The 24,513-nt window shown below is 36.4% G+C and overlaps 2 protein-coding genes across 17 annotated transcripts in view; both read left to right on the top strand.

The window, feature by feature from the left end:
• Window positions 1-430: 430 nt before the first annotated feature.
• Window positions 431-14,925, top strand: LOC149712050 (uncharacterized). 7 transcript variants are annotated; one of them, XM_089860596.1, is made up of 6 exons: window positions 431-545; window positions 656-756; window positions 6,733-6,933; window positions 7,305-7,358; window positions 8,244-8,721; window positions 8,979-14,925. In XM_089860596.1, the coding sequence occupies exons 5-6, from the start codon at window positions 8,446-8,448 to the stop codon at window positions 9,840-9,842; spliced, it is 1,140 nt and encodes a 379-aa protein (XP_089716722.1). In that variant the 5' UTR covers window positions 431-545; window positions 656-756; window positions 6,733-6,933; window positions 7,305-7,358; window positions 8,244-8,445; the 3' UTR covers window positions 9,843-14,925. The 7 variants fall into 7 exon arrangements, 6 of the variants coding, with proteins under 6 accessions (XP_089716722.1, XP_089716718.1, XP_089716719.1 ...); XM_089860592.1 differs by adding an exon at window positions 4,300-4,914 and having other exon boundaries at window positions 8,244-14,925; XM_089860593.1 differs by having other exon boundaries at window positions 6,756-6,933; window positions 8,244-14,925.
• Window positions 14,379-24,513, top strand: part of LOC149712049 (uncharacterized) — a 55,496-nt gene continuing 45,361 nt past the window's right edge. For 4 of the 10 annotated variants that reach the window (XM_089860607.1, XM_089860606.1, XM_089860604.1 and 1 more), the window contains exons 1-3: window positions 15,000-15,139; window positions 15,216-15,356; window positions 15,409-15,558. Coding sequence is in view for 1 of the 10 variants with exons in the window: in XM_089860601.1 (XP_089716727.1) it covers window positions 15,645-15,676 (32 nt within the window). In the remaining 9 variants the exon portion in view is untranslated. Of the gene's footprint in view, window positions 15,140-15,215; window positions 15,357-15,408; window positions 15,677-24,513 lie in introns of all 10 variants that reach the window. The other 6 variants (XM_089860597.1, XM_089860599.1, XM_089860598.1 and 3 more) reach the window with 4 other exon arrangements.

Below are 24,513 nucleotides of genomic sequence, written 5' to 3'. Positions count from 1 at the left end.
TTTTTTTTGTATTGTATTAATTGTTTTGAAAAACATCCACTGAACTAAAATTCGGACCCTTAATATGTGGTTAAAATTTCAAAGAGATCCCTCCATTAGTTTTTTTTATAGAAAATAATGTTGCTAAGGGTGGTTTTCATTTCCATAAAAAAATTAAGACATTTTGGCAAAAAAAGGGAAATTTTCCCATAGGAATAACATGGGAAATGTTTGCTGTGATGGCCAAATTGACTCGAGCATTTTTTGAAGACTATTTATTCGATAGGTCTGAAAATGGGTTTAAATGAAAGGTTGAACATTAAACTGGTGCCTTTCGAAGTTTTATTGAAAACAATTAATATTAAGTATTACTTTTTGTACTTTTAAGCACATGCTTAAACTTACGACCTTTTATTCTGTTGGACTTACGCTGTTTTACCTCTAATAGAAAGACTGAGCGAAGATTTTTGTTTACACAACGAGTGTGGCTGTGTCGAGCTTAAGGCGAATTTGTAACTTTTCACATAAAAGAAGGGGTTAATTCGTCCTCATTTTATTTTAATTTCGTAAGTTAAACCTTATTATAATTTAATACAAAAGAATTTAAATTTAGGATTTAGCCGATAATTTTTAAATTCACTGATTTCACTAAGCCTTGGTCAAAATTTAAATACAGCTGATTGTATGTAGAGAGTCGACTAGAGACCAATTGGCCGTGTTGCGTTCGTTTTAAGGTGTTTCACCTGGTGCCATCGGCCAACGATAGCCGCTAATTAGGTAATTTGTTTTAAATAAATCAATTTTTGTTGTTTAAACTACGCACAAGGGTTCGTTCCCTGCTTTCTCGACTGGTGCCACCAGCGGCCAGCCAAGTGCCAACGGTTACCGCTACGAAGATACGTTTTTTACTGGTAAAATAAATGATGGATTCAATCACACTATCACTAAATCCTGTCACCAAATCAACCAATATTTTTAATTCAGGTCCTTCCAATCATTTGTATTAGGTAACAATTGTATTATTAATTATTTTGCGCCAATTCTAACGTTGCCTAAGAAAACAGTAAACAATGGCCAGATTGCCAACGATAAACGCTACAAAGATTATATCTGGTGCAACCGGCAAACGATAACCCCTGCTTAGATCATTTTGAATGTTTCATTAGTGGTAAAATAATTGATAGATTAAATCACACGATCACTAAACCCTGTCAACAAACCAACCAATATTTTTTATTCCGGCTCTTCCAATAATTTTTATTAGGTAACATTTAAATTTTTATTATTTATTAGTGCCATCGACCAACAATAACCGCTAATTAGAATAATTTTTTTTTTAAATTAGACAAATTTTTGTTGTTTAAGATTAATGCAAACTCTACACATAGGTTTGTTACCTGGTTTCTAAACTGGTGCCAAGGGTAAAAACAAACCATAAGTAACATATAACACTAGAAAAGTGTCCATCCATTTCCTACTCTGACTTTGGTATTGCAAATTAGTTTAATGTTTAATCTCCTCGAAAAAGGGGTGCGGAAACTTGTAGGTACTTGTAGGTACTTGTGGGTGCTTGTAGGTACTTGTGGGTGCTTGTAGGTACTTGTGGGTGCTTGTAGGTACTTGTGGGTACCTGTTGGTGCTTGTGGGTACTTGTAGGTACTTGTGGGTACCTGTTGGTGCTTGTAGGTACTTGTGGGTACCTGTTGGTGCTTGTAGGTACCTGTTGGTGCTTGTAGGTACTTGTGGGTGTTTGTAGGTACTTGTGGGTGTTTGTAGGTACTTGTGGGTGTTTGTAGGTACTTGTGGGTGTTTGTAGGTACTTGTGGGTGTTTGTAGGTACTTGTGGGTGTTTGTAGGTACTTGTGGGTGTTTGTGGGTACTTGTGGGTGTTTGTAGGTACTTCTGGGTGTTTGTAGGTACTTGTGGGTGTTTGTAGGTACTTGTGGGTGTTTGTAGGTACTTGTGGGTGTTTGTAGGTACTTGTGGGTGTTTGTGGGTACTTGTGGGTGTTTGTGGGTACTTGTGGGTGTTTGTGGGTACTTGTGGGTGTTTGTGGGTACTTGTGGGTGTTTGTGGGTACTTGTGGGTGTTTGTGGGTACTTGTGGGTGTTTGTAGGTACTTGTGGGTGTTTGTAGGTACTTGTGGGTGTTTGTAGGTACTTGTGGGTGTTTGTAGGTACTTGTGGGTGTTTGTAGGTACTTGTGGGTGTTTGTAGGTACTTGTGGGTGTTTGTAGGTACTTGTGGGTGTTTGTAGGTACTTGTGGGTGTTTGTAGGTACTTGTGGGTGTTTGTAGGTACTTGTGGGTGTTTGTGGGTACTTGTGGGTGTTTGTGGGTACTTGTGGGTGTTTGTGGGTACTTGTGGGTGTTTGTGGGTACTTGCCCCGGGTGTTTGTGGGTACTTGCCCCGGGTGTTTGTGGGTACTTGCCCCGGGTGTTTGTGGGTACTTGCCCCGGGTGTTTGTGGGTACTTGCCCCGGGTGTTTGTGGGTACTTGCCCCGGGTGTTTGTGGGTACTTGCCCCGGGTGTTTGTGGGTTCTTGCCCCGGGTGTTTGTGGGTTCTTGCCCCGGGTGTTTGTGGGTTCTTGCCCCGGGTGTTTGTGGGTTCTTGCCCCGGGTGCTTGTGGGTACTTACCCAAACTTTTAATGATTTACGTTTCTTTTGAAGTATCATTATAAATAAATGTCTGATTGAGCTAAAGTTATGGTCCCCTTTATGGTCCCCTTTATAATTATATATGTTTCTGCTTAGTGCAGATTTTGAAAATGTAAAACTGTTTCTTAACATCCTTAATTAAAATGAAGACTGAAGGAACAGATATTAATCAAAAATGTCTTGATTAGAATCAAGTCCTAAAAAGTATCGATAAGACTGAGCTTATCACTTGACTGAAGGATCAGATATTAATTTTTCTTTTTAATTGAAACTTAAAGGCATGCTTAAGAAAAAACAACGTTCCATTACCGTTTTCCGTTGAAATAACTTATTTTACAGGCAATCAATTTCAAAAATTTACTTATCTCGGGTTTTCGGGCACAATTCCATTCCCCCAAAACATTTTATCATTACATTAATTACTTTTTAGAGATAACGTGTCAAAATAAGCTTTAAAACAATAAAAAACTGAATGAGCGGTCTGTTTAGCCATGACCAAAACCTTCAAGTGTTGCTAATGTTAGAAAGTGGATTTTCCCACTTCCATTTTAAAAATTTGCCGCATTTCCCACACCCCCTCTTTTTACAGTCATATTTATCTGGACTATTTTATCATACTAAGTTTAATATGGAATATCACTCCGCATGGTTTTGACAATATGTACAAATGCTATAGAGCTTTAAAATTCTCAAAATATGCTTTCTTTTTTTTCAGTGCCAAACTTAAAATCACCGAATTTATTTCAAAATGTCGCTTGAAATTATTAAACCGGATAAAATTTTCGAAAATGCACTAATTTTAACTGTGCAGTTAAAATTAGTGCATTTTCGAAAATTTTGCACTATTAACCCTTGAACAGGAAAATTCCGACATTTGATTGATCTCGGAAAAATATTACTTTTTCCCCACAGAGCCTAAAACCAAACCTAAATTTCCCACGATGTGGGAAATTACCCACACATTGGCAACACTGCTTTAAAAACTTACAACAAGCACCCTTTCGAGACATATTCTGAACAAATTAGTGCTTAACACGCTAATAGTACGACCACGGAGAATTTATGTAAACTGTAGTTGAAATATATTCATGTGCGACCTGCGGCACTGAATGGTCTCTAACCATTGTTTGAAACTAGAGAGAAAAATAGTGAGCAGCATTAATCATGTCCTGAGCTATGACAATGAACAGTATGACTGTTGACTGAAGTACACTAGACATTACATCATTTTGCATAACCACGAGTAAAAATCTAACTGTCCCTACTTAATTTTCCGCCATTGTTTTAAAACTTATCCACTGCGAAGCATGCAGGGCACAAATGGGGGAACCTTTTAAAACTCAATGTCATACACGTACTCTCTCAAAAGTAATTAATGTAATGATAAAATGTTTTGGGGGAATGGAATTGTGCCCGAAAACCCGAGATAAGTAAATTTTTGAAATTGATTGCCTGTAAAATAAGTTATTTCAACGGAAAACGGTAATGGAACGTTGTTTTTTCTTAAGCATGCCTTTAAGTTTCAATTAAAAAGAAAAATTAATATCTGATCCTTCAGTCAAGTGATAAGCTCAGTCTTATCGATACTTTTTAGGACTTGATTCTAATCAAGACATTTTTGATTAATTTCTGTTTATGTGATCTTTACCCTTTACCACACAGGATAAACTTTGTTGCTTTGTCTTAAGTAGACGACATTCACTCTAAACGACAGTCTTATCAACAACTTAAAACAGATTTAAACTTATTTTGGTGCAAACTTGAAAATTTGTCAAGCCAGCAACAATTAAAACTATGTCGGTCAAGATGCTCACAAGTTAGTGAGCATCGACACGAAATCCCTTCAAAATAATTAATTTCATGATAAAATGTTTTCGGAAAATGTAATTGTTCTTGAAAAAGCGTAGATATGTAATTTTTTCAATTAATTTAGAGGGACTAGGTCGATTAACAGTAAAATCAGTTGATTGAATTAAATATTGATTAAGGATTGAGTGTATAAAAATATCTAGAAAAAATTTCAATATCTGAAACTTCAGTCAATTGATAAACCTCACACATATCGTTTGTTTTTTCGGCCTTGGTCCAAACCAAGACGTTTTTATATAATATCTGTCGCTTCAGTCTTAATGTAATTAAATTTTGAGTAATTATGTTTTCTTTACCGCTTATTATTATGTCCAAATACGATGGTCAAAACATGCATCTAGCAGGGCCCGAACGTTGCACCTTCCGCGTGTTAGGCGGACGAGATAACCACTACACTACACATACCAGGTAATACTGAGATTCCTAAGTGATCTAGCTTATTATTATGTCCAATCACGATGGTCAAAACATGTATCTACCAGGGCTCGAACCTGGGACCTTCCGAGTGTAAAGCGGACGTGATAACCACTACACCATAGTTACTTGGTCATTTTGAGTTTTCGAAGAGCTCTAGCATTATTATTATGTCCAATCACGATGGTCGAAACAAGTACTTCTGTAATTAACTAATATTAACATACTTAGACTTAATTGTTTCTGATTAGACTAGCCGATCGCACACCCTGAATACTTAATTGTTAAATTAAGAGTATTCCGAAAAGTAACTTCGCTCTAGTTTTTCAGTTAGAGGTGGTTAAATATCTCGAAAAACCCCATGTTAATCTCCATAGGAAAATTGGTAAAAGCATGTGAATTTTGCTTTAACGTTACAAAAGAGTATCAAGTCATATCTACAAGGGCCTACCGGCCCTGTAGAATAGTGGCAACTAATCGAGGAAGAGCAGATAAATCTCTTGTGGCTAAAAAGAAGCGGTTCTTGTTACGGTTTAATGAAAGTGAAATAGCAAAATTGTGCTAGATGTTAATATAAATAAACTAACTAGGAATAATTTGGAAAATAGTATAATCATTCAAAAGGAGGCAATAGCCCCTTCCAAAAAGTTTGACTGCCTTGTGCATCTTGTTGTTTAAGTTCTTTGCGCATGCGCACTTAGAGCTAAAAAACGTCATATCTGGGTTGTAAACCAGGCTATGCGGGGAAACTACTTCCTGTTTGTAGGAAGAACTGAACTGACTCCGACTAAGAACATTTTTTCAAAACTTTTTGGAAGGGGCTATTTGATAATAATTTGAGAGCAATAACAGGCGCAGCTTTAGTGAAACGTCGCTCCTATGGGCTGCTAGATATTTTCAATTCTGTGTAGGTTGCTAAAAGTTGGCATGAGCTACTTTGAGGTCGGCCCTTTTGTACATTTTTAATTGGTTCCTGCCTTTGGTAAGGAAAAATTGTACTGTAGATTATTAGGCAGCATGTTAGGGCAGGCAATGGAACTGTGTTTAACTTTAGCATTAAGTACTGGAAATAAATATTTACTTGCACTTGCGAAATGAATGGTGAAGTTACGTCTAGTCAGTTATTTTAGCCATGGTAAATGCAGTTAATGAGAATACAGTAATTTAAATTAGGGTCAATATTTTTATAAAAAAAGCCACTTCTTTATATAATAATTTCTAGCTGTTACCCGCGGTGTCGCTGGCGTGTAATAAGAACTTCCATCAAAATGATACAAAGAATGGGTAGATTTTACTGATGGCTAATATTTTTGTAGCACCCAAGGAGCGAAGGCACTCGGCGTTGTCCGTCAGCCCGTCGGGACATTTTTTATTACTTTTCATACGGACATTATCAAATAAAGAAGAGTTTTAAGGTTTTTGGCCGCCATTTAAAAAGATGGCAAGAAATCGAACCCTTAAGACCATTCTATAGGTTAAAGGAAACGAGTGTACTAAATATTAGTGAAATCGGTTGAAACGTTTCTAACCTACTACAGTATTATAATCTTCCATGTTTAATTTCAAACGCTGTTTTAAGGGGTTTTTTTCACACCGAATTTACGCCTTAAATTGGCCGAAAAAACTTAAGGAAATAAAACTCTTCTTTGGCTGTTTTTACTGTGTAAAAAAGTGTTTTCTTAAATTACACCCTTTTTTATCACTTCCATTTCGCTAAATATTAATTCTCCACCAAAACTAAACAATAGATGAATGAAAAAAAAGTATTGATATATTTTGCAAATTATTGTATGGTTCTGGACTACCCCGTAGCTGAATCTGAAGGATCTTTGTAGCTAATCCGAATCTTGGTTTGGAGATATGAAAGACCTACTTGTTTACTCTTTCACCCTAAGAAAAATTGCTACACCTTTCTGTGACATATATCACGCAAAGAAGTAAAAATTCGGAATTTTACGAAAATACTCATGTGAAATGTGCCCTATTCGCAAAGCCCTATCAGAAACGTGTCAGGTAAATGACGTATTACCTTTTATTGCGTCCTTGAGAATAGATAGAGGAAGAACGAACGATTAACGGATAACGTGCAATCTTATCTTGGTTTGGCTCCGAGAGGCACATTTATACAAATTTTTTCTCATATCGATTATACTTAATACCAAATTTATAATATTAAATATACTTAATCCTATATAACTATTAAATTTTGAGTTATGCGAATTCTGGATTTCAGAAACTTATTGTTTCGCAAGAGATTGCCTGCCAATAAAAACTCGTTCTTATACAGTTTATTTTTCAAAACTTGTAACCAAAGTGATTAGCCCCATTCCTATCGTTACTTTCGACGTCTTGGTTTTAACTAAGAGTGACTTTATTCTATCTAGATAAAACTTCATTTTTGTGAAAGCATAATTGTTGGAACGCCAGAAAAACAACAGGTAAGATTCATTGAATTGCTTTGTCAGAATCCGAGGAAAACCGCTATAAACGTTTCGCGGTTGTAGGTGTTTCAGGGAGAAATCTGATAACATGAGTGAGAACACGGGTTTAATTTATATTATTATAAAATTTAAATAGGTTGAATTACTTGATAATGTTAAAATTAATAAGCTTATAAGCTAGTTCGATTGATATTTCAAAATCTGTAGCTTGCCACTCACGTTTGCCCCACAGAGCCTAACGGCTCAAGCTTTTAAACTCAACAGGGCTGCATCATAACTTTTAAGGAGGTCGCAATAGTTTATTTCAACCGCATTTAATATTTCGCAAACTATATACTTGTTTTGTTACATTCTACTGAAAAGTCAGGATTGGCAAGTTTTTGCCAGTGGTGGAAGAAACCGCAGTTTTAACCAGTTTAAAACCGGGTGTCAAAATAGTTTTTCAGCGGTTTTCTCCACTAAGGATGGTCTTTTTCCTTCTAATATTCATGTCAAACATTTGACTAATTATTCCTTAAACAGCATTTAAAGTTTTATTTCTGCTACCAAATGCTTAATAGAAAGACACCTGGCACATTTGATTACTAAAAATTTAATATAGCAATAAATATTTCAAATATAAATATATAAAATAATACTATGGTTAATTATGTAACATAACATTAAAAAACATCACCAAAATCATTTAAAACTCGCTATAGTCTTCCGCTTCGCAATCATAAAATAACTTTTTTTTTCTGGTTTTTTTTTTTGGCCAACTTGGGCCGGAAAGTACTTCAACCCAAAAAATATTTCGAAGTTTTTATACTACAAACTCTTTTATTTTCTTAATCAATCTTAATCCTAAATTAATTTAGTACATTTCATATTTCTTCCCTCTAGAAACATAAAATGGTATTCATTATAAGTTAATAAAGTTTCCTCGTCTTTTGGTCCAACACCAGTGAAAAACTCTCGACAAAACTATCAATGGACACATTCAGATTGTTACTAGGATTAGAGAACATACACGAGGCGTCAAGAAACGGCAACAAAAATAGAGTAAAAGCCATATTGGTCTTAAGGATAGACCCCAACACGAGAAATGAAAATTTCGAAACTCCTTTGCATCTCGCTTCCCATTTTGGACATTTGGAGGTCGCTCAATTGTTGCTTGATAAAGGCTCCAAAATTGATGAAGAAGATAAACTTGGAAGGACAGCTTTATTCCAGGCTACTCATAATGGGCATTTGGATGTGGTTCGATTGTTGCTCAAAAATAGAGCAAACGTTAATCGAGCAGATAAATATGGCGGCACTCCCTTATGTAGGGCTTCGAAAATGGGACAAGCTGTTTTGGTTGGACTGTTACTTCAAAAAGGTGCGCGAGTTAATCTGGAAAATAAATATGACGGGACACCCTTAACTGCGGCTTCCCGCTTTGGACATGAGGATGTGGTCGTATTATTGCTCAAATATGGGGCTTCAGTTAATACGGTCATCGAATATGGGGCTTCAGTTAATACGGTCATCGAATATCCCTTCACACCATTGCGGGAGGCGACAGTTTCTGGTCATTTCAATGTCGTAAAACTGTTGATTGAAATGGGGGCTGACGTTAATTGCGCGGATTTCAAGGGTAGAACGCCATTAATGGAGGCTTGCGCAGAAAGAAATTTCAATATCATCAGGCTGTTGCTAGCTAACGACGCTGATATTCGCGCCGTTGACAAGGATGGTCAAACCGCTTTCGAAATGGGTGACTATCTAGTACGAGAATTACTTACGCAACACAACAGAGAAAAAGCCCGCTTGGCTATCTCTGAAAGTCTTGAGCCATTTTCAACCGAAGAGGTAAATAAAGAACCGTCAGATAAAGATATTTCAAAACTGAAAGACTACGTATTGGAACTGAGTGAAGAAGTAAACATCGTGCAAGCGAAACTTGATTCCTTTTATATAGAAAAGGAGAAATCAGACAGACAGAAGATGGAAGACATCGAATGGCTCAAGTTAGAAAGATCGGAAATATTGGTCCGACTCAATATATTGTCGGAAATCAAAACCGGGGCGTCGGGAAAGAATATATCTGAAATTGAGGACTTAGATCAATCCATGGCCAAATTGACCGAGACTTTAACCAATCGGAATCAACGAATTGCATCTCTTTTGGATGAGAAACATAGCTACGCTCTGGAAATGGAAGCGGAAATGGAGATGATGAAAGCTCGATTGGTGGATGTCATCACTGAGAGGGACGCCGAATTAGCCAGACTGAACGGTGTCATTAGCGAACTAGAGAATAAGGTCCAAGAATTGACCAATTCCAATGAAGAACTGGTCAGTTCCGTTCGCGGTCGAGACATAGAGATTGAAAGACTACGTCAGCAAATCAATCAATTGAAGATAGAGATTAAATTTTCAAACACCTTAGCACCGATTCAAGTTATCAACTACAACGCTGCACCCAACGCGGGGCAAGCAATCATCAACGTTGGCTAAGTCATCTAATTTTAATTAAGTACTGAATAAAGGTACATACGTTTGGGCTTCAACAAAGTGTTTAGCATGGTAGAAACAAAGCGTGTAAAAATAATTACGTTTTGATGAAAAGAGCTGTGCTAATTAGCTGACAACTAATTGAATTATAATTAGCAATTAGGTAAATATATAGGAACTAATTAATTACCCAATTAGCAATTAGACATAGAAACTAATTATATTCAATTAGAAATTAGACATTTATTTATGAAAATAATTAATTAGAATTTCTAATTAATTACTTGTCTAATTAAGGTTAAAAAAACCATAAGTATACATAAGTTTAAAAGTGCCCATGGATTTAGTACTTTGGTAATGCAAAGTTTAATGTTTCAATGCCATTGAAAAACGGGTACGGAAGCCGTGAATTATTCTCGAAAAATGAGACAAGCCTCGAGCCTTTCGTCATGTTAAAATTTGTCTCATTTCTTCATTTTCTTGCCACAGTTCCTATAATGGACTCCTGAGTAGTAAATCCATGGGCACTGCTATTAATTCGAGAAGGAAAAACAGTCGCAATTTCGAAATGGGGCAGTTACGATTTACGAAATTTTCTACTAGTACTAGTATTATGTCATGTTTTGAGGAGCTGTAAAATTTAGAGTAGCACTAAGGCCATCGATATAATAAGGCCTTTTTCATATTCAAATAGATGAATCAAGAGAAAATTCCTCGATTTTTAGTTTTTACTACAAAATGTCGTAACAGATTAATTGAAAATCCAATTGACTAATTAGTTAATCCTAAATCTAATTAAATTTTAATTAGATAATTACCTTTCCGATTCATACTAATTAATTAGATTTACTTCTCAATTAGCACTAAGGTAATTAAAATTTAATTACCATTGTCAATTAGTAAATGTTGCTAATTAATTAGAAATTCAATTAGCTAACTAATTAATTAGCACAGACTCACTTTTGACAAATATTAAATCTCTTTGTAACTGCAAAATTAATTTGACTTAAATAAAAGAAAGCAATGCAATATGGTTGTCAAGGATCCAGAAACCTAGTTAACAAAAAAAAACTACTTAAACATTGATCGTGCGGTCTGTAGTATTGTGAATTGGCAGTAAGGAAACATTTTGAAAATTCAGCTTCTCCTTCAGTAGCGCTTATTTCTGAAGGTGAGTAAGTTTGGCGGGATGTATGTTCGAAGATTTATCCTGAGTCAATTGCAAAACTGTACAGACTCCGTTATTTTCTTCAATCCCAAGACGTTACTATTCTAGATCTTTGAAGGGTAGTTTTAAACCGTATTATTTGTTCAGCTTCAAAGCTAATAGACGTTTTGATTGTTACAGTGTTTGGAATCTCTTCGAACCTACCCATCCTCCACTTAAGTGCCTTACTTTGTAATTATTGTTTTTTAGCGGCCTTTAATTTGCAAACTTGGCACTAATCCCTGAGACTACAGCATTTTAACATTACACAAAGCCGAGTGAGCTGAAGCATGGCTGAAGATATTCGGATAAACTTGTTAGTTTGAATGTTGTTGAACTTCGCCATAATTGGTATAGTTTGACGCTGGGATTATCCACTTAAAACGTCAAGGAGGCTATTTACCTTGCACAGAAAAATCAACGTTTAGGTTTAAAGCACATCCATTTATATTAAACATGTTGAAAATCTAAACTCTTAAATTTGAAGGGCGAAAACTAAACACCAATGGGTTTAATAGCTAAACAGATAAAAACTAAACACAACATCGCAATGAAAGCCTTTGAAAACACGTTTAAAATTTAAACATGTAGTAAAGTGGGCATAAACCGAAACGCCAGGGTTTAAACGTGTTCAAAACAGTCTCTATAGGTGTATAGGATATAAAAATACTGACGTAATGTGGTTGACTAGTGCGCCTGAGGAAGAATATAGAATCTTTCATTCTGTGCATCGGTTTTAACCCCTTCTCAAGCCGAGAAGCCCTGCTCCAGAAATTTGGGAACGGGGTCCATTCATTCGCTGGTGCTTGACGCGTCGAAAGGCAGAATTCTCACACCAAAAGCCAGATTAAGGCTTCGCCCATATTTGGTAAGTAAATAGAATTTAACTATTATATTAGTAAGGCAAATAATGTAACTGGGTTTAAATTTGGGTTCTAACTATTACGACAGACTATATTTCCATTCGAATTGTAATTTTAGACAAGCTGGAAAAACCAAAATTTACCTCTCCGAGTCAAGAGGTCTACTACTTCAAAGTTATTTACCTAGATATAGAATTATTACTCTTTTTTTTTTTAAGTTAAAATTTACGAATTATTGAAGCAGTATTCCAAGCATTGCGAATATACAGTAAAGCAGACGACATTTTACATCCAATAAGAATAAATCTTGGACACACGGAAATCAGTCAATGGGGAAAAGAACAGGAAATGTATATAATTTTTTTAAGTGTTTGTAAAGGCCCAACTGTCTACGCTTCAGTCGTTTACCCTATATTCTCATAGCTACATTCACAACTGGTTTGCAGTATAAACACTACTGTCTCGTTTCACCTCAACGATATTATTAGTTTGCCAACATACTTACTTGTGGTAAGACGCATTGAAAGTCAATGCGCACCATAACAAGAATGAAAACCTCGATGCTGTAACCCGATAACGATTAGACCTTTCACTGACCTAATTGCCACCATGATGCTTTCTTCTATTATAAAATCTAAATCTGATTTTTAAACGTGTATTTAACTTTCGGCTCACTCTGAACCGTTAATGTCCCTTCATTACAGACACGAAAATCAGAACCCCCAAAGTTTACTTCACCTCTGGTCTCAATAATTTACTCTTCGGTTCACTAAGCCTATTACGCACACTACTTGATTTATCCGACAGAGTCCAGATCATAGCTTTCTTCATGAAATTACTAAACCAAGGATTATTCTATATACAGATATAGTATAGCTTAAGTAATATATAAACAGCCATTTCAAGTAATAATATTAAAAAATATCCTTGGAATATCAAAATGAAACAGAGCTTTAAAGCTACAAAAGTACTAAATGCATCGTAATTACGAAAAATATTTCCACATATTCACTTTACATAATGGAAAAAGTGAATATTAAGGTTCTGTAGGATTTCTTTACACATCAAAACAAAGCGAACTGCTAACGCAGCGCACTAGTGTAACAACGGACGGACACACACAGACAAAAAACATAGACTGCTTTTTAACTCTTTCCGTATTAATTTTGAATTGAGAAACAAGATAATCTTTAATATTAAAATAAATATAATTAATATTTAATATTTTCTTCGTTAGTTGTTCGCCTTATTGAGCATTACATCGTTTTAAAAAAGAACGATTAAACATTCTTGAGAAACTTGACTGATATTGACGTTTAAAATGAAGCATACTCCTGTTGCTTCGCCTTGCTCCAATAGGTAGTATATAAAGGATTCGAATCGCAGCTGTAGATAAGAACATCGCAATTGCGTGAACCTTTGGAGGAAGACCCCGCCATTGGAAGGCTAGACGTTTCTCGTAACCCTAGCCGATCGCCACGAACCTCTTAAAAATGAAGATGGAGTAGAAGCCAGTGTCCATGTGGGATGGACAAAAGACCAGATGATGGTGGTGTTTAGAAGCCAGTATGTACAGTACAGACTGGTGTCCATGTGGAATGGACAAAAGCCCAGAAGATGGTGGTGTTTAGAAGCCAGTATATACAGACTGGTGTCCATGTGGGATGGACAATGACCAGAAGATGGTGGTGTGTAGAAGCCAGACTGTACAGACTGGTGTCCATGTGGGATGGACAAATGACCAAAGAATGTTGTTGTTAGACACCCAATGTAGTAATAGCCATTGTAAGTGGAATACAATTTTCCAAATTTCCTGGAACTGTAAATGCAGTCCGGAATTTGAGAACACGTTTGCTCCGATTTGCAAACTACGAACGCGGTCCCCAGGGGTGTAACAACGGACGGACAGACAGACAGGCAGACAGACAGACACACACGTCGAAATTAGAACCTCTCCGTGACATACGTCACTCGGAGAGGTAGAAAGTGTTGCTCATTAAACGGTTTGGCTCAAGCTAAAATTGCCTTCAAAAATTGTTTCAGTGTTATTTTCGGTGTGAATTGTAAGTTTAGAACAGTGGTTTTGTAATTATAAACAATCAATATATATCATTTGTACTATAATATATCTATTCTTTTGACTTAGTCGAAGTTTTCCTATAGTTAAGGGCCAAATTTATCAAAATTTAGCACTTTTATCGAAATAAAATTTATAGACAGCGAAATTGTGGAGCTCGCTTTGTATTTTTAAACAAACTTTACACATTTTGTTTTTCTTTTGAAGGTAAAATCCGATTTTTTTTGGAGATTTTTCTACATAGTTTAAGCTAAAATAGGATTGCATATCAGCTAATAACCATTTTTAATACTATATTTCCAATAAAAGCACACTTTTTCTCCTATAAAATCCTCTAATTCATATTTCCCTATAAGTAATTAAAATGTTTGGCTTAGCTCTGTAAAATAATGTGCTTATAAACTTTAATTAATTAAAATAGTGTGTTAAATGTATATAATTTCTGTGCATAACTTTGGTTTAATAATTGTTGTATATAATTTCTGTTTAATCTATTTTTGTATCTAAATTCTCTTGTGCATGGCCATGCAAACTTGTAAAAATTGTAACAAAAAGAAACCTTTTAGAGTGGTTTAGAAATCCAGGTGCGGCCACCGACGTTGTGGCGTCGGGGCTTGTCGAAATAGATAAAAAGAGGTGATAACGTGTCACGGGCTGAGCTTACTGCCCTAAGGGTAAGGAAGGGTTAAAATCGGTGCAGTATAGAAGCCTGCATGATTCCAAGAAAACCAAAAAAAGAGGGAAACCTTTAGAATAGAATAAGTATTCGAACATTGAGCATCGAGCGTCCGAGCTGTTAAGAAGTAAAAATATAAGAGCGAGCTAAACAAAATAAATGAAACGTGCGAGCATTAACTAAAAAGTCTAAGAGCAAATTAGTGCAAAATAACAATTAAATAAGAACCGAGCTTAATAAAAGTAATTATGTGCAGAGCAAAAGTGTGCTTTATTTAACCTAAACATACACTTCAAAGGAGAGCTGGCGTTGGTAATGTTTCAGTCCGTTACCATCGTTTCCCACATAAAAATAACTTCGGTAGAACCAGGGACCGGCGATATGAACTTAATTTCGCTACAAGCTCCCTGGTGTTGCCTTGAGCTCCAGTCCTCCCCCAGGGAAAAATAATGATCGGCGCCCCTGCCGCTAATTACTGTAAGTGAGCACGTATCAATAAAAGAGTTTACTGTAACGCTACCTTACTTCAAACTCTAACAAAGTTTTTTTTTAGGTTATGCAAGTTCGAGTTTACTCCGCCTCTTTGCTGTTTATTTCAACTTTTGTTGATAATAATAGAACTGTAACCGTACTCTGTTTTCGAAAAACCGCACTTAAGTTATGATATATTTTACCTCTGACGGAATTAAGATAGGTAATTTTGATAAGAGTTTGGCAAAGATTACGATTAAATTATTCATAAACAGTAAACACAGAAGCAGTTTTCAAGCCGTATGAGACGTATATCGATTCTGTTCTAACGAAGTAAGTGTATGTCACTCGACCAGCGCTAGCAAACACGTCTGAAATGAAGAAGGGTTATCGCTAGCAAGTAACCACGTCTGAAATCAAGAAGGGTCAGTGTTTTTCACATTTTACCAGTTCTTATTTAAGAATCGTAAGTATTTATGTTTTTACAAAAATATATCTAAAAGGATTATAAATGGAGAAATATTTTGGAACCATTTATACCGGGTAATCCTCGGCGGAGATCCGTCTTGATTGGTATTACCAAAAGTAATATAAGAAACCTCCCTACGGGAGGGAAGTATACAAGACGCCATAGGCATAACGTTAAAACACGTGAGACATCCTCGAACCGCCAAATACCATATTCAGGCACTATTGCTCATGGACAAGGTACGGCAGATATTAGTCCTTTGATATGGTCGTTGGAAAGGGAAAGAGGAAAAAGCGCTTCAAACTAGTGTAGTCTGCTTATAGTACAGTCATTTTAGCCCAAAAATAGAGGGAACCCTGAACAAATTGAAACAAAGCTGAAAATTTCAGATCTTGTAGATTTTGGGCGCTCTTTAACGTGGTGTGGTCTCCCACACTCTCCCATTGGAGGAATTTCTGCCATATTGGAAAATGGCGGACAAAATCGAGAAAACGTTTAATAACTCCGGTTCTACTTAACCGATTAACACGTAATTAGGCTTCAATTGTAGATCACCTTCAAACACATAATTCACCCCTAAGATATTTTGTCCTACAACTAACCGGAAGTTCACAATATGACTCTGAAGATTAGCCTCATGTAAAAATGGGAATTTAAAGCATTTTATGGTTTCTATATTCAGAATACATTTCCAAAATCGAGAAAAAGTTTAATAACTCTGGTTCAACTAACCCGATTAACAAGTTATTAGGCTTCAATTGTAGATTACTTTCAAACACATAATTCATCCTAAGATATGTTGTCCTACAACTAACCGGAAGTTCACAATCCAGCCCGAAAGGTAAGGCAAATCTAATTTTTGAGCATTTCGAAACGGTTTCGAGCGAAATAAATGCAAAGAGGGTTTTAAACCTAAAATATATTATTCCCATTATATTTTTACCACTTTAAGTGACGATGACGTCACGGAGAGGTATTATACTGGACGTGTGTGTGGGGGGGGGGTGTCTGTCTGTCTGTGTGTCGGTCACCGCGTCCGCAGTTGGCAAATCGGAGCAAACGTGTTCGCAGTAATTTTTGGCTTCTACTCCCAAGAAGTGCATGGCGATCGGCTAGGGTTACGAGAAACGTCTAGCCTCCCAATTGCAGGGCTTCAACCAAAGGTTCATGCAATTGCGGATTTCTTATCATTTATTGTGAATCAATCGCCTTATATACCCTAAATTTCCAAAAATTGTTAAAGAGGCATACGCTAGAATTCAAACGTCAACATAGCTATGTTTAAAATTATTTTAGGAATTAAGTTTCTTAAAACGACTTCAGTAGAATTACGATAAACTACTGACGATTAAAGTAATTAACATCAATTATATTTTCTTAATTATTTAAGAATAACCTCTTAATTGCGTCTCGTATCAGAGAGGTTTATTTTTTGTTTACCAACTTGTATATTAGTATATTTATCAATATTGGTTAAGCTTAAGTTTAATCATAGTCCTCTACTTGAGGTTGAGCCTCAAAATCTCTATGTTCATTTCAACAAGATACTCCCTTGCATTGTCTACAAATTGAAGAACAGACTGGACCAGTTTTACGGCATTCACATTTCAAGTCACAGACTTCCTTGCATTTACGAGGGATCATCTGCAGAAGCTCAGCTGGAGCAGGTTGTAGAGTGGTAACGATTGGTTTAGGCTGCTTCCAAGCCACGTTTGAACTTGGTGATAAACTTTATTTGGATGCTGCTTTCCTGCCGCACTTGTTGGATTAACCGTTTATGGTTTTTGGATAGCCGATACGGGAAGGGTCACACCCGTATCCAATGTCAATCGTACCGAGATTGGTCATTGGTGGTGCGTAGGGCGGTTACCAATAATTCAACGGGGTATTGGCTGGCTGACATAGCTAAACACGAAAGCCTTTCATTGTACAGTCTTAAGAAAACCCCAGAAGTTGAATGTTTGTACTCCAATGGTCGCCCGAGTCACTCCTATTCCTAGCTCGCACGGGCGCACTACCAACAGCCCTGCGAAACTCTCAAATATTTGGAGAGAATCCGACCTGCCCTCTGTGCAACGATACGGCGGAAGCTATAGCCCACGTATTGACGACATGTCCAGCGTTTAATGAAATACGTGATACGGTCGAATTTTCAACCTCTGAAATGACTAATATGGAACAGTTTCTTGGTTTTACTCAACCCTTGAAATTTGATTTTATTGACTGTGCTAAAAATATACTATTGTGTTGGTATAATTTCCGTTCCCGCAAAACTACGGTCTAATTATTGATGTTGAGAGGGTTTCCCAGTTGTTTGTTCATTGTACGCGATTTTTTTATTTTTAGTTTTTAAACCTGTAACATGAAACGTTTATTAATTTTGATACCGTTCTCGCGAACCATTGTTCCTCCCTGATCTAAAAGGGATCCATTTGTAGTAATGGAGAGAAAATAAATATTCATTCATTCATTCATTCATTCGGAAGAGAAGCTAATTCAAAAGCTCAATTCCATAATCTTCATTTAAAGTATACACTTGGTTATGTCAACTTTGTTTCACACGCTTTAACTCAACTTTAGCCGTATTGACAAGTGTGGGCGAACAATGGTATATATTAAAACATTAAGTTTTATGATGGTACAAAGGCTGTTTTACCCTCTCCCGTACTATACATTATAGCTCTTGTAAGAAAAGAAACAAAATTTGTCAGTAATAGAAACTATATGTTTAATTTTGGAAACGTATTCTGAAAATAGAAACCATAAATGCTTTAAATCCCCATTTTTTATATGAGGCTAATCTTCAGGGTCAGATTGTGAACTTCCGGTCAGTTGTAGGACAAAATATCTTAGGGGGTGAATTATGTGTTTGAAGGTGATCTACAATTGAAGCCTAATTACGAGTTAATCGGTTAAGTAGAACCGGAGTTATTAAACGTTTTCTCGATTTTGTCCGCCATTTTCCAATATTGCGGAAATTCCTCCAATGGGAGAATGTGGGAGACCACACCACGTTAAAGAGCGCCCAAAAATCTATAAGATCTGAAATTTTCAGCTTTGTTTCAATTTGTTCAAGGTTAAAACCTATTTTTCCTGTACTATTAGCATAAATTCATGCTATTAGCCGTAAAGAAATAGAAGATTCCTGATTTTGCTAATAAATATTCACATACGGTTAATTCGAAACGAAAATCTAGTTTGTTGTGAAGCCAAGAAGAAGATGAAAATTATGAATATAAGAACAAAATTTCGAGATAGATAATAACACCATTTTAAAATCTATGTATAGTGTTAGTCATATACCTTGGCAAGGTAAGGGCTTAATTCAAATTTTATGCAAAGACCTATGAAAATCCTATAATCGAGTCACTGCCTGTTTATTAATGATTGATTATCATCAAAATCTAAAAATGCTGCATGAATTATTTCATTGGAAAAGTTAATTTAAAATTACAATGAGTCTGTGAAATTGACTCAACTTAAGCAGCCGACGCAATCGCGAGATCAGAGAATGTATTCCTACGCTCTACGCGGCGCGGCCCTATTTTTTAAACTTTGTTTAGGGCCGTATAAGAGCGCGGGGACATTCGCGGTACGAGGATGTATAGAGTAATTTCGGTTGTGAGGGGGAGTGAACTGTGTATCCCCTACGTTAGGGGCAACTTTGTACTAGAGAATACTATTTGCCCCCGGAAGGGAAGGGGAGGGGGGATATAACTAAGGTAAGAGATAGAGGGTTATGACGTTGCCGTATATGGGAAAGAAATTACTCTATCGGGAAAAATTCACCTTTGTATACTTTCCTCCCGAAGGGAGGTTTCTTATATTACTTTTGGTATTACACATAAAAAATATGTAAGGAATTTAAAGGCCCTTGTGTAACGTTGGAATATAGATGCCTTACTAATCTCAAAAGCGCATAGATCAGAAAGTGAAGAACATTAAACCTTTCCAGCCTTTAGCAACGGTATTCGTGTAAAATGAGAAGCAAGGGGGACACAAATGGGTGGTTGGTGAGCCTCGTTTTCAACTACCAATCGAATCAGAGATATATTAGGTCAACGTTAATGTCACGTGACAAGCGGAAAGTAGTTCGCGATGGTAGCGGCTCCTGGGATAGTGGGGAATACTATTGAGAAATCGGCTGCTTAACTAGGCTTAACGGTTGTTTTTAGCGCTCTTTCGGTTCAATCGTCGTGGAATTTTCAAGTTTCGTTAAGTTGAATTTTGATATTGTTTTTCATGCATTCTATTGCACATTTAAGTTTTCCGTCTTTATCAATCAGGAAAAAGTCATCGTTTTCGTAGCTTTCTAAAATGTTTGCTAAATTCAAATCTGACATTTTGACAAATGTGCCGATTCCCGACTACCTAAATGACTAGATTATATTAAGCCTTGGAATTAAACTATAGCAGACGACATGAAAATAAAGAAATAAGTGAACTATATTTTCGAGCCAACTTACGCATGTACCTTGTGTAAAACTACGCGAAAGTAACTCTCCGCCGCGGCATAAGACCAACTCTTCCCGTCGCTCTGTAAGGGGGACGGAAATCTTGAATCGACTATGGGGGAACTAATTTTTCACGTTGCGGTTTAGGCTTCTCGTTCTTCACTTTCTGGTTATCTATGCGCTTTTGCTAATCTTGGTTATTTTCCGTGCTCGATGGCTTCTTGCTGGTTTTCGAGATTTTCCATCGTTCTTAAAAACCCACACCTTAGGAGCGAAAGGCTAACTAGAGCTTTTGAATAGAGATAGAAAAACAAGTCGGGAAAGCCAAAATATTACCTCTCCGAGTGGAGATGACTATCACTACCCTTTAAACAACCTAAATATATGCATCTATCGCTTTTTTTAATTCTTTGCAAGTGCAGGAATTCAATTTTAAAATAGTCAATTGTTCAAGCCTTTTCAATATCTCTCAATTGCTGTGGAAACTCTACTCTCTCGCTATACCTCAACCGTATTCTTAGTCTACCAGTATGATTTGTAACATTTGTCCATATCAAAGCTGAATCATACCTCGCCACACAAAAAGCAAATGTCCCCAAAACATGGAAGCCACAACCCAATCACACATAAGCTAGGCTCCCACTTAACCAAAATAATTATTAAACAGTTAAATACTCACAAAGATTGGCAAAATCAATCTCCTTCAGTAATACGTAGCGCTTAAATATATTATTTTCCGAACAAAATTAATCGAGCAAATTTAACGCTTAACTTCTTCTCTTGAAATTCTATCAAAGAGTGATTCAACTGTTTAAAAAAAGGTTTTTTTCGCAAATAGGGCGCTATCATATCAACCGCAATTCCGTCATATTTAAAAAATATACATTGCCAACACTTTTTTAGACACAATAGTGGAAGTTTTAGTCTCATTTAAAACATGTAAAACAATTATCTCATCTACAAATAGCTTACACATGTCTTTTTTACCAATACCTAGCCGTTTGGATTTTTCTAAAGCAATCTTAGCACCAAAATATTTTTTGATACAAAATAAATGTTCTATATTCTTCATTTTTGAAAATATATTTTTAAGCGTTTATAATGATTACTCTCTACACCTACACTAATCTTGCACAAACAAGGAGAATAAATCCACTAGTGGAAGCGGTGTTTTTATTGAAAATATATATTTTTAAGGGTTTATTATGATTACGCTCTACAGCTACACTAATCTTACACAAACAAGGAGTACTATAAACCCACTACTGGAAGCGGTATTTTTATTCAAACGTAAAACAATTTCGCTTAAGTTTATCATCTCTAGACATCGGTAAAAATGTCTCTATCACTCCTAGGTAACTGTATGCAGAGGATTTTACGGCATTGTAACTCAAATTCATCTGATTATGTTTTAACAAGGTTAAATCTAACTGGGAGTAAGATGAAAGGAGTAGAAGCTTATCTGTCTTAGGAAATATGAAATTTTAATTCTCAGTTCGTTAAATCATAAGTTTATAACGAAAAAACGCGGAAGGGGAAACCGAGCAGACCAAAGCGATTTTTGGGGGTAGAAGGCTAGGAGCGCCATCTGTCGTCCGTGCCAAAGTTGAACTTCCTCTCGAAACGCAATGAGAAAGTGTATAAAATAATGCCATCAGCCATTTAACTGCGTCGATATATTTAACGACCTGACCCATGACATGCCCTTAACACTGGCTTCTATGAATCCTATTTATTCTTGGATGCTAGGAAACTTGGTAGACGTAACAGTCTGTACCAAGTACCCAAGCATCCTTCTGTAAACGCCTGGCAACATTGTGGTACGCATGATACAACTAAAATATGGGATGTGTATTTATCTTTCGACTCACTCAATCGCTTCAACACTTACAGAGAGACGAAGTATTGAAATCCATATTATGTAGTGAAATTAAAGGTTGCGTTTACGCTATATATAAATGTAGTAAAGCTGAATTAAAAAGTAAACACCAAATTTGAAATGTTAATATCAAAAGATGTTCTTGGAATATTGAGATGAAACAGAGCTTTATAGCTACACAACTACTAAAAGAATCGTAATGCCGAAAAATATTAAAAATATTTCCATTTAATATTCTGCAAAAAGGAAATGTTATCGTTTTGTAAGAGATCTTATCATCCTACTCGCTTTATATTAACTTTGATATGCGTGTAGTGTTTCGATTCAGATGTAATCTTCATTACTCGTTCTATATAAACTCTCACTTGTGTCACTTCAAAGAAATAAGTTTATCTTAAATAATTAATTAAATATAAATGATATTAATTATTTTAATCGCCAGTAAATAACTTTAAAAATAGTTAAATCGTTTTAAATATCCTATTATCTTTCGAAACTTTGCTAATATTGACGTTTAAAGTGAAGGGTACCCCTCTTGCCCGCTTTCTTCAAATTTTGGGGTATATATACGATTCGTTTCCATTATAATAATAGATAAAAATGCATTCGCGTGAACCGATGGTGGAAGCCCTGCCATTGGGAGGCTAGACGTTTCTCGTAACCCTAGCCGATCGCCGCGTATATCTTGAAACCAATACTAGATAAAACGCATTCGCGTGAACCGATGGCGGAAGCCCTGCCATTGGGAGGCTAGACGTTTCTCGTAACCCTAGCCGATCGCCGCGTATATCTTGAAACCAAACGATGACGAAGGAAAAGAAGCCAGAATGGACTGACTGGCGTCCATGTGGAATGGACAAAGACCTGAAGATGGTGGTGCATAGAAGCTGGTGTCAATGTGGAATTGACGAAGAACAGAAGATGGTGGTGCATAGAAGCTGGTGTCAATGTGGAATTGACGAAGAACAGAAGATGGTGGTGCATAGAAGCTGGTGTCAAGGGGAAATTGACGAAGAACAGAAGATGCTTGTGCTTGTAAGCTAGCAAGTACAGACTAGTGTCCATGTGGGATGGACAAAGACTAGCAGATTGTGGTCCTTAGAAGCCAGTTAGTAAAGACTGGTGTTGGTAGATGAATGGCCAAATTTCCGTGAACCGCGAACGCGTTCCGGAAATCGGGTATTTGTTTGCTCCGATTTGTAAACTGCGAACGCGGTCACGTGGGGTCTGACAGACAGACACACAGACACACAGACACGGCCGGTGTAATACCTCTCCGTGACATACGTCACTCGGAGAGGTAAAAACTGATGTTATCGTAAACACCGGGAGCAAGGGACTTTACCTTGTGAGCCCTTGCTACCCTTTTTATCGGAGCCTCCGAAGTGAACTAGGCCCATGCATGTCAAATTTTATGTGGGACAATATACAGTTTGTTAAGGAAAATATTTTCATCATATATGTGTATTAGATGGCGCTTTTATTCGGTTGGGACAGGGGTCTTCCTTAAATTATCGTTGATATTTTAGGGGTCAGTCATAAAATTTTTATGATAGAGAAACGTTTCATCCTAAAATTAACGAAAATGTTTTTGGGGCTATTCACTTTTTATTGAATCTTTTGGTCAGATTGTATGGATGACAACAAAATAAGTTATTACAATTAAAATAATTCAGAAAGAGTAATAAAAAGGTAAACTTACAATCCGCGACCTTGGTCCAAATACTTAAGCAGTCGACAGGGTCACGGGGTTGAACTTTGTTTATTTTACGGTACTATAAGCGTCCCCAAGCGTAAAACCACGGCGAACTAAATTGGTTAAAAAAATATTCTCGCTTCGCCACACGCATGGGCCTAGTTCATTTCGGAGGCTCCGTTTTAATATATTCTCGAGATTTAGTTTGGCTCTCCTACAAGAGAGTCGCAATAAAGTGTACTATTTTAAAACTTACCCCAACCGGCTTGATTTTATTTAAACTTAGTCAAAAATAAGTTAAAACTTTGTAGCTCGTTAATTAATTAGCTGTGGGCTCAAAAACCTTATCGACCGCTATACTTGACGAATGAATTTAGACCACCCTTTACCAGATGATAATACAGACTAGAAGAAATCTAGTTGACGCAATGTTTTGAATTGTTTAACGAGCTAAATTAATCTTTATTGGTGTGATAGAGTTCGTCCATAAACTACTTCACGCAAATAAAGGCTTTATCTGAGCCCCTCGTCCCCCCAGATCACACTTCGTCACGTTTTCTCAGACCCCCTCCCCACAATGCACTATGATTTGTCTTCATTTATAAATTTAATTTGATTAATTTAAAAAAAGACCATTTCTTCTTGAGTGATATGGGTTCCACTCAGAAATATTTTTCTTGGCTTGAAATTCAAAGTTCACTTCCGTTTTCAGCTTTTACAAATATCGTTAGCCTCTGATTGAGCTTTAGAACTTTAATGTCTGGATGTGCTTTTTTTAACCTTCCAAAATACATCCATAAAGCTTATAAGGTCTGAAATTTTCAGCTTTGTTTCAATTTGTTTTGGGTTAAAACCTATTTTTCCTGTACTATTAGTTAAAGG

Source organism: Phalangium opilio, unplaced genomic scaffold (assembly GCF_054372755.1).
Source record: "Phalangium opilio isolate 3A_F unplaced genomic scaffold, DU_Popi_V2 ptg000011l_1, whole genome shotgun sequence".
NCBI lineage: Eukaryota > Metazoa > Arthropoda > Arachnida > Opiliones > Phalangiidae > Phalangium > Phalangium opilio.
This window is presented reverse-complemented; position numbering and strand designations above follow the sequence as displayed.

What these genes read in the sequence shown, in the direction of transcription:
- LOC149712050 (XM_089860594.1), top strand. Translation starts at nt 8,331, where the DNA reads ATGGACACATTCAGATTGTTACTAGGATTAGAGAACATACACGAGGCG.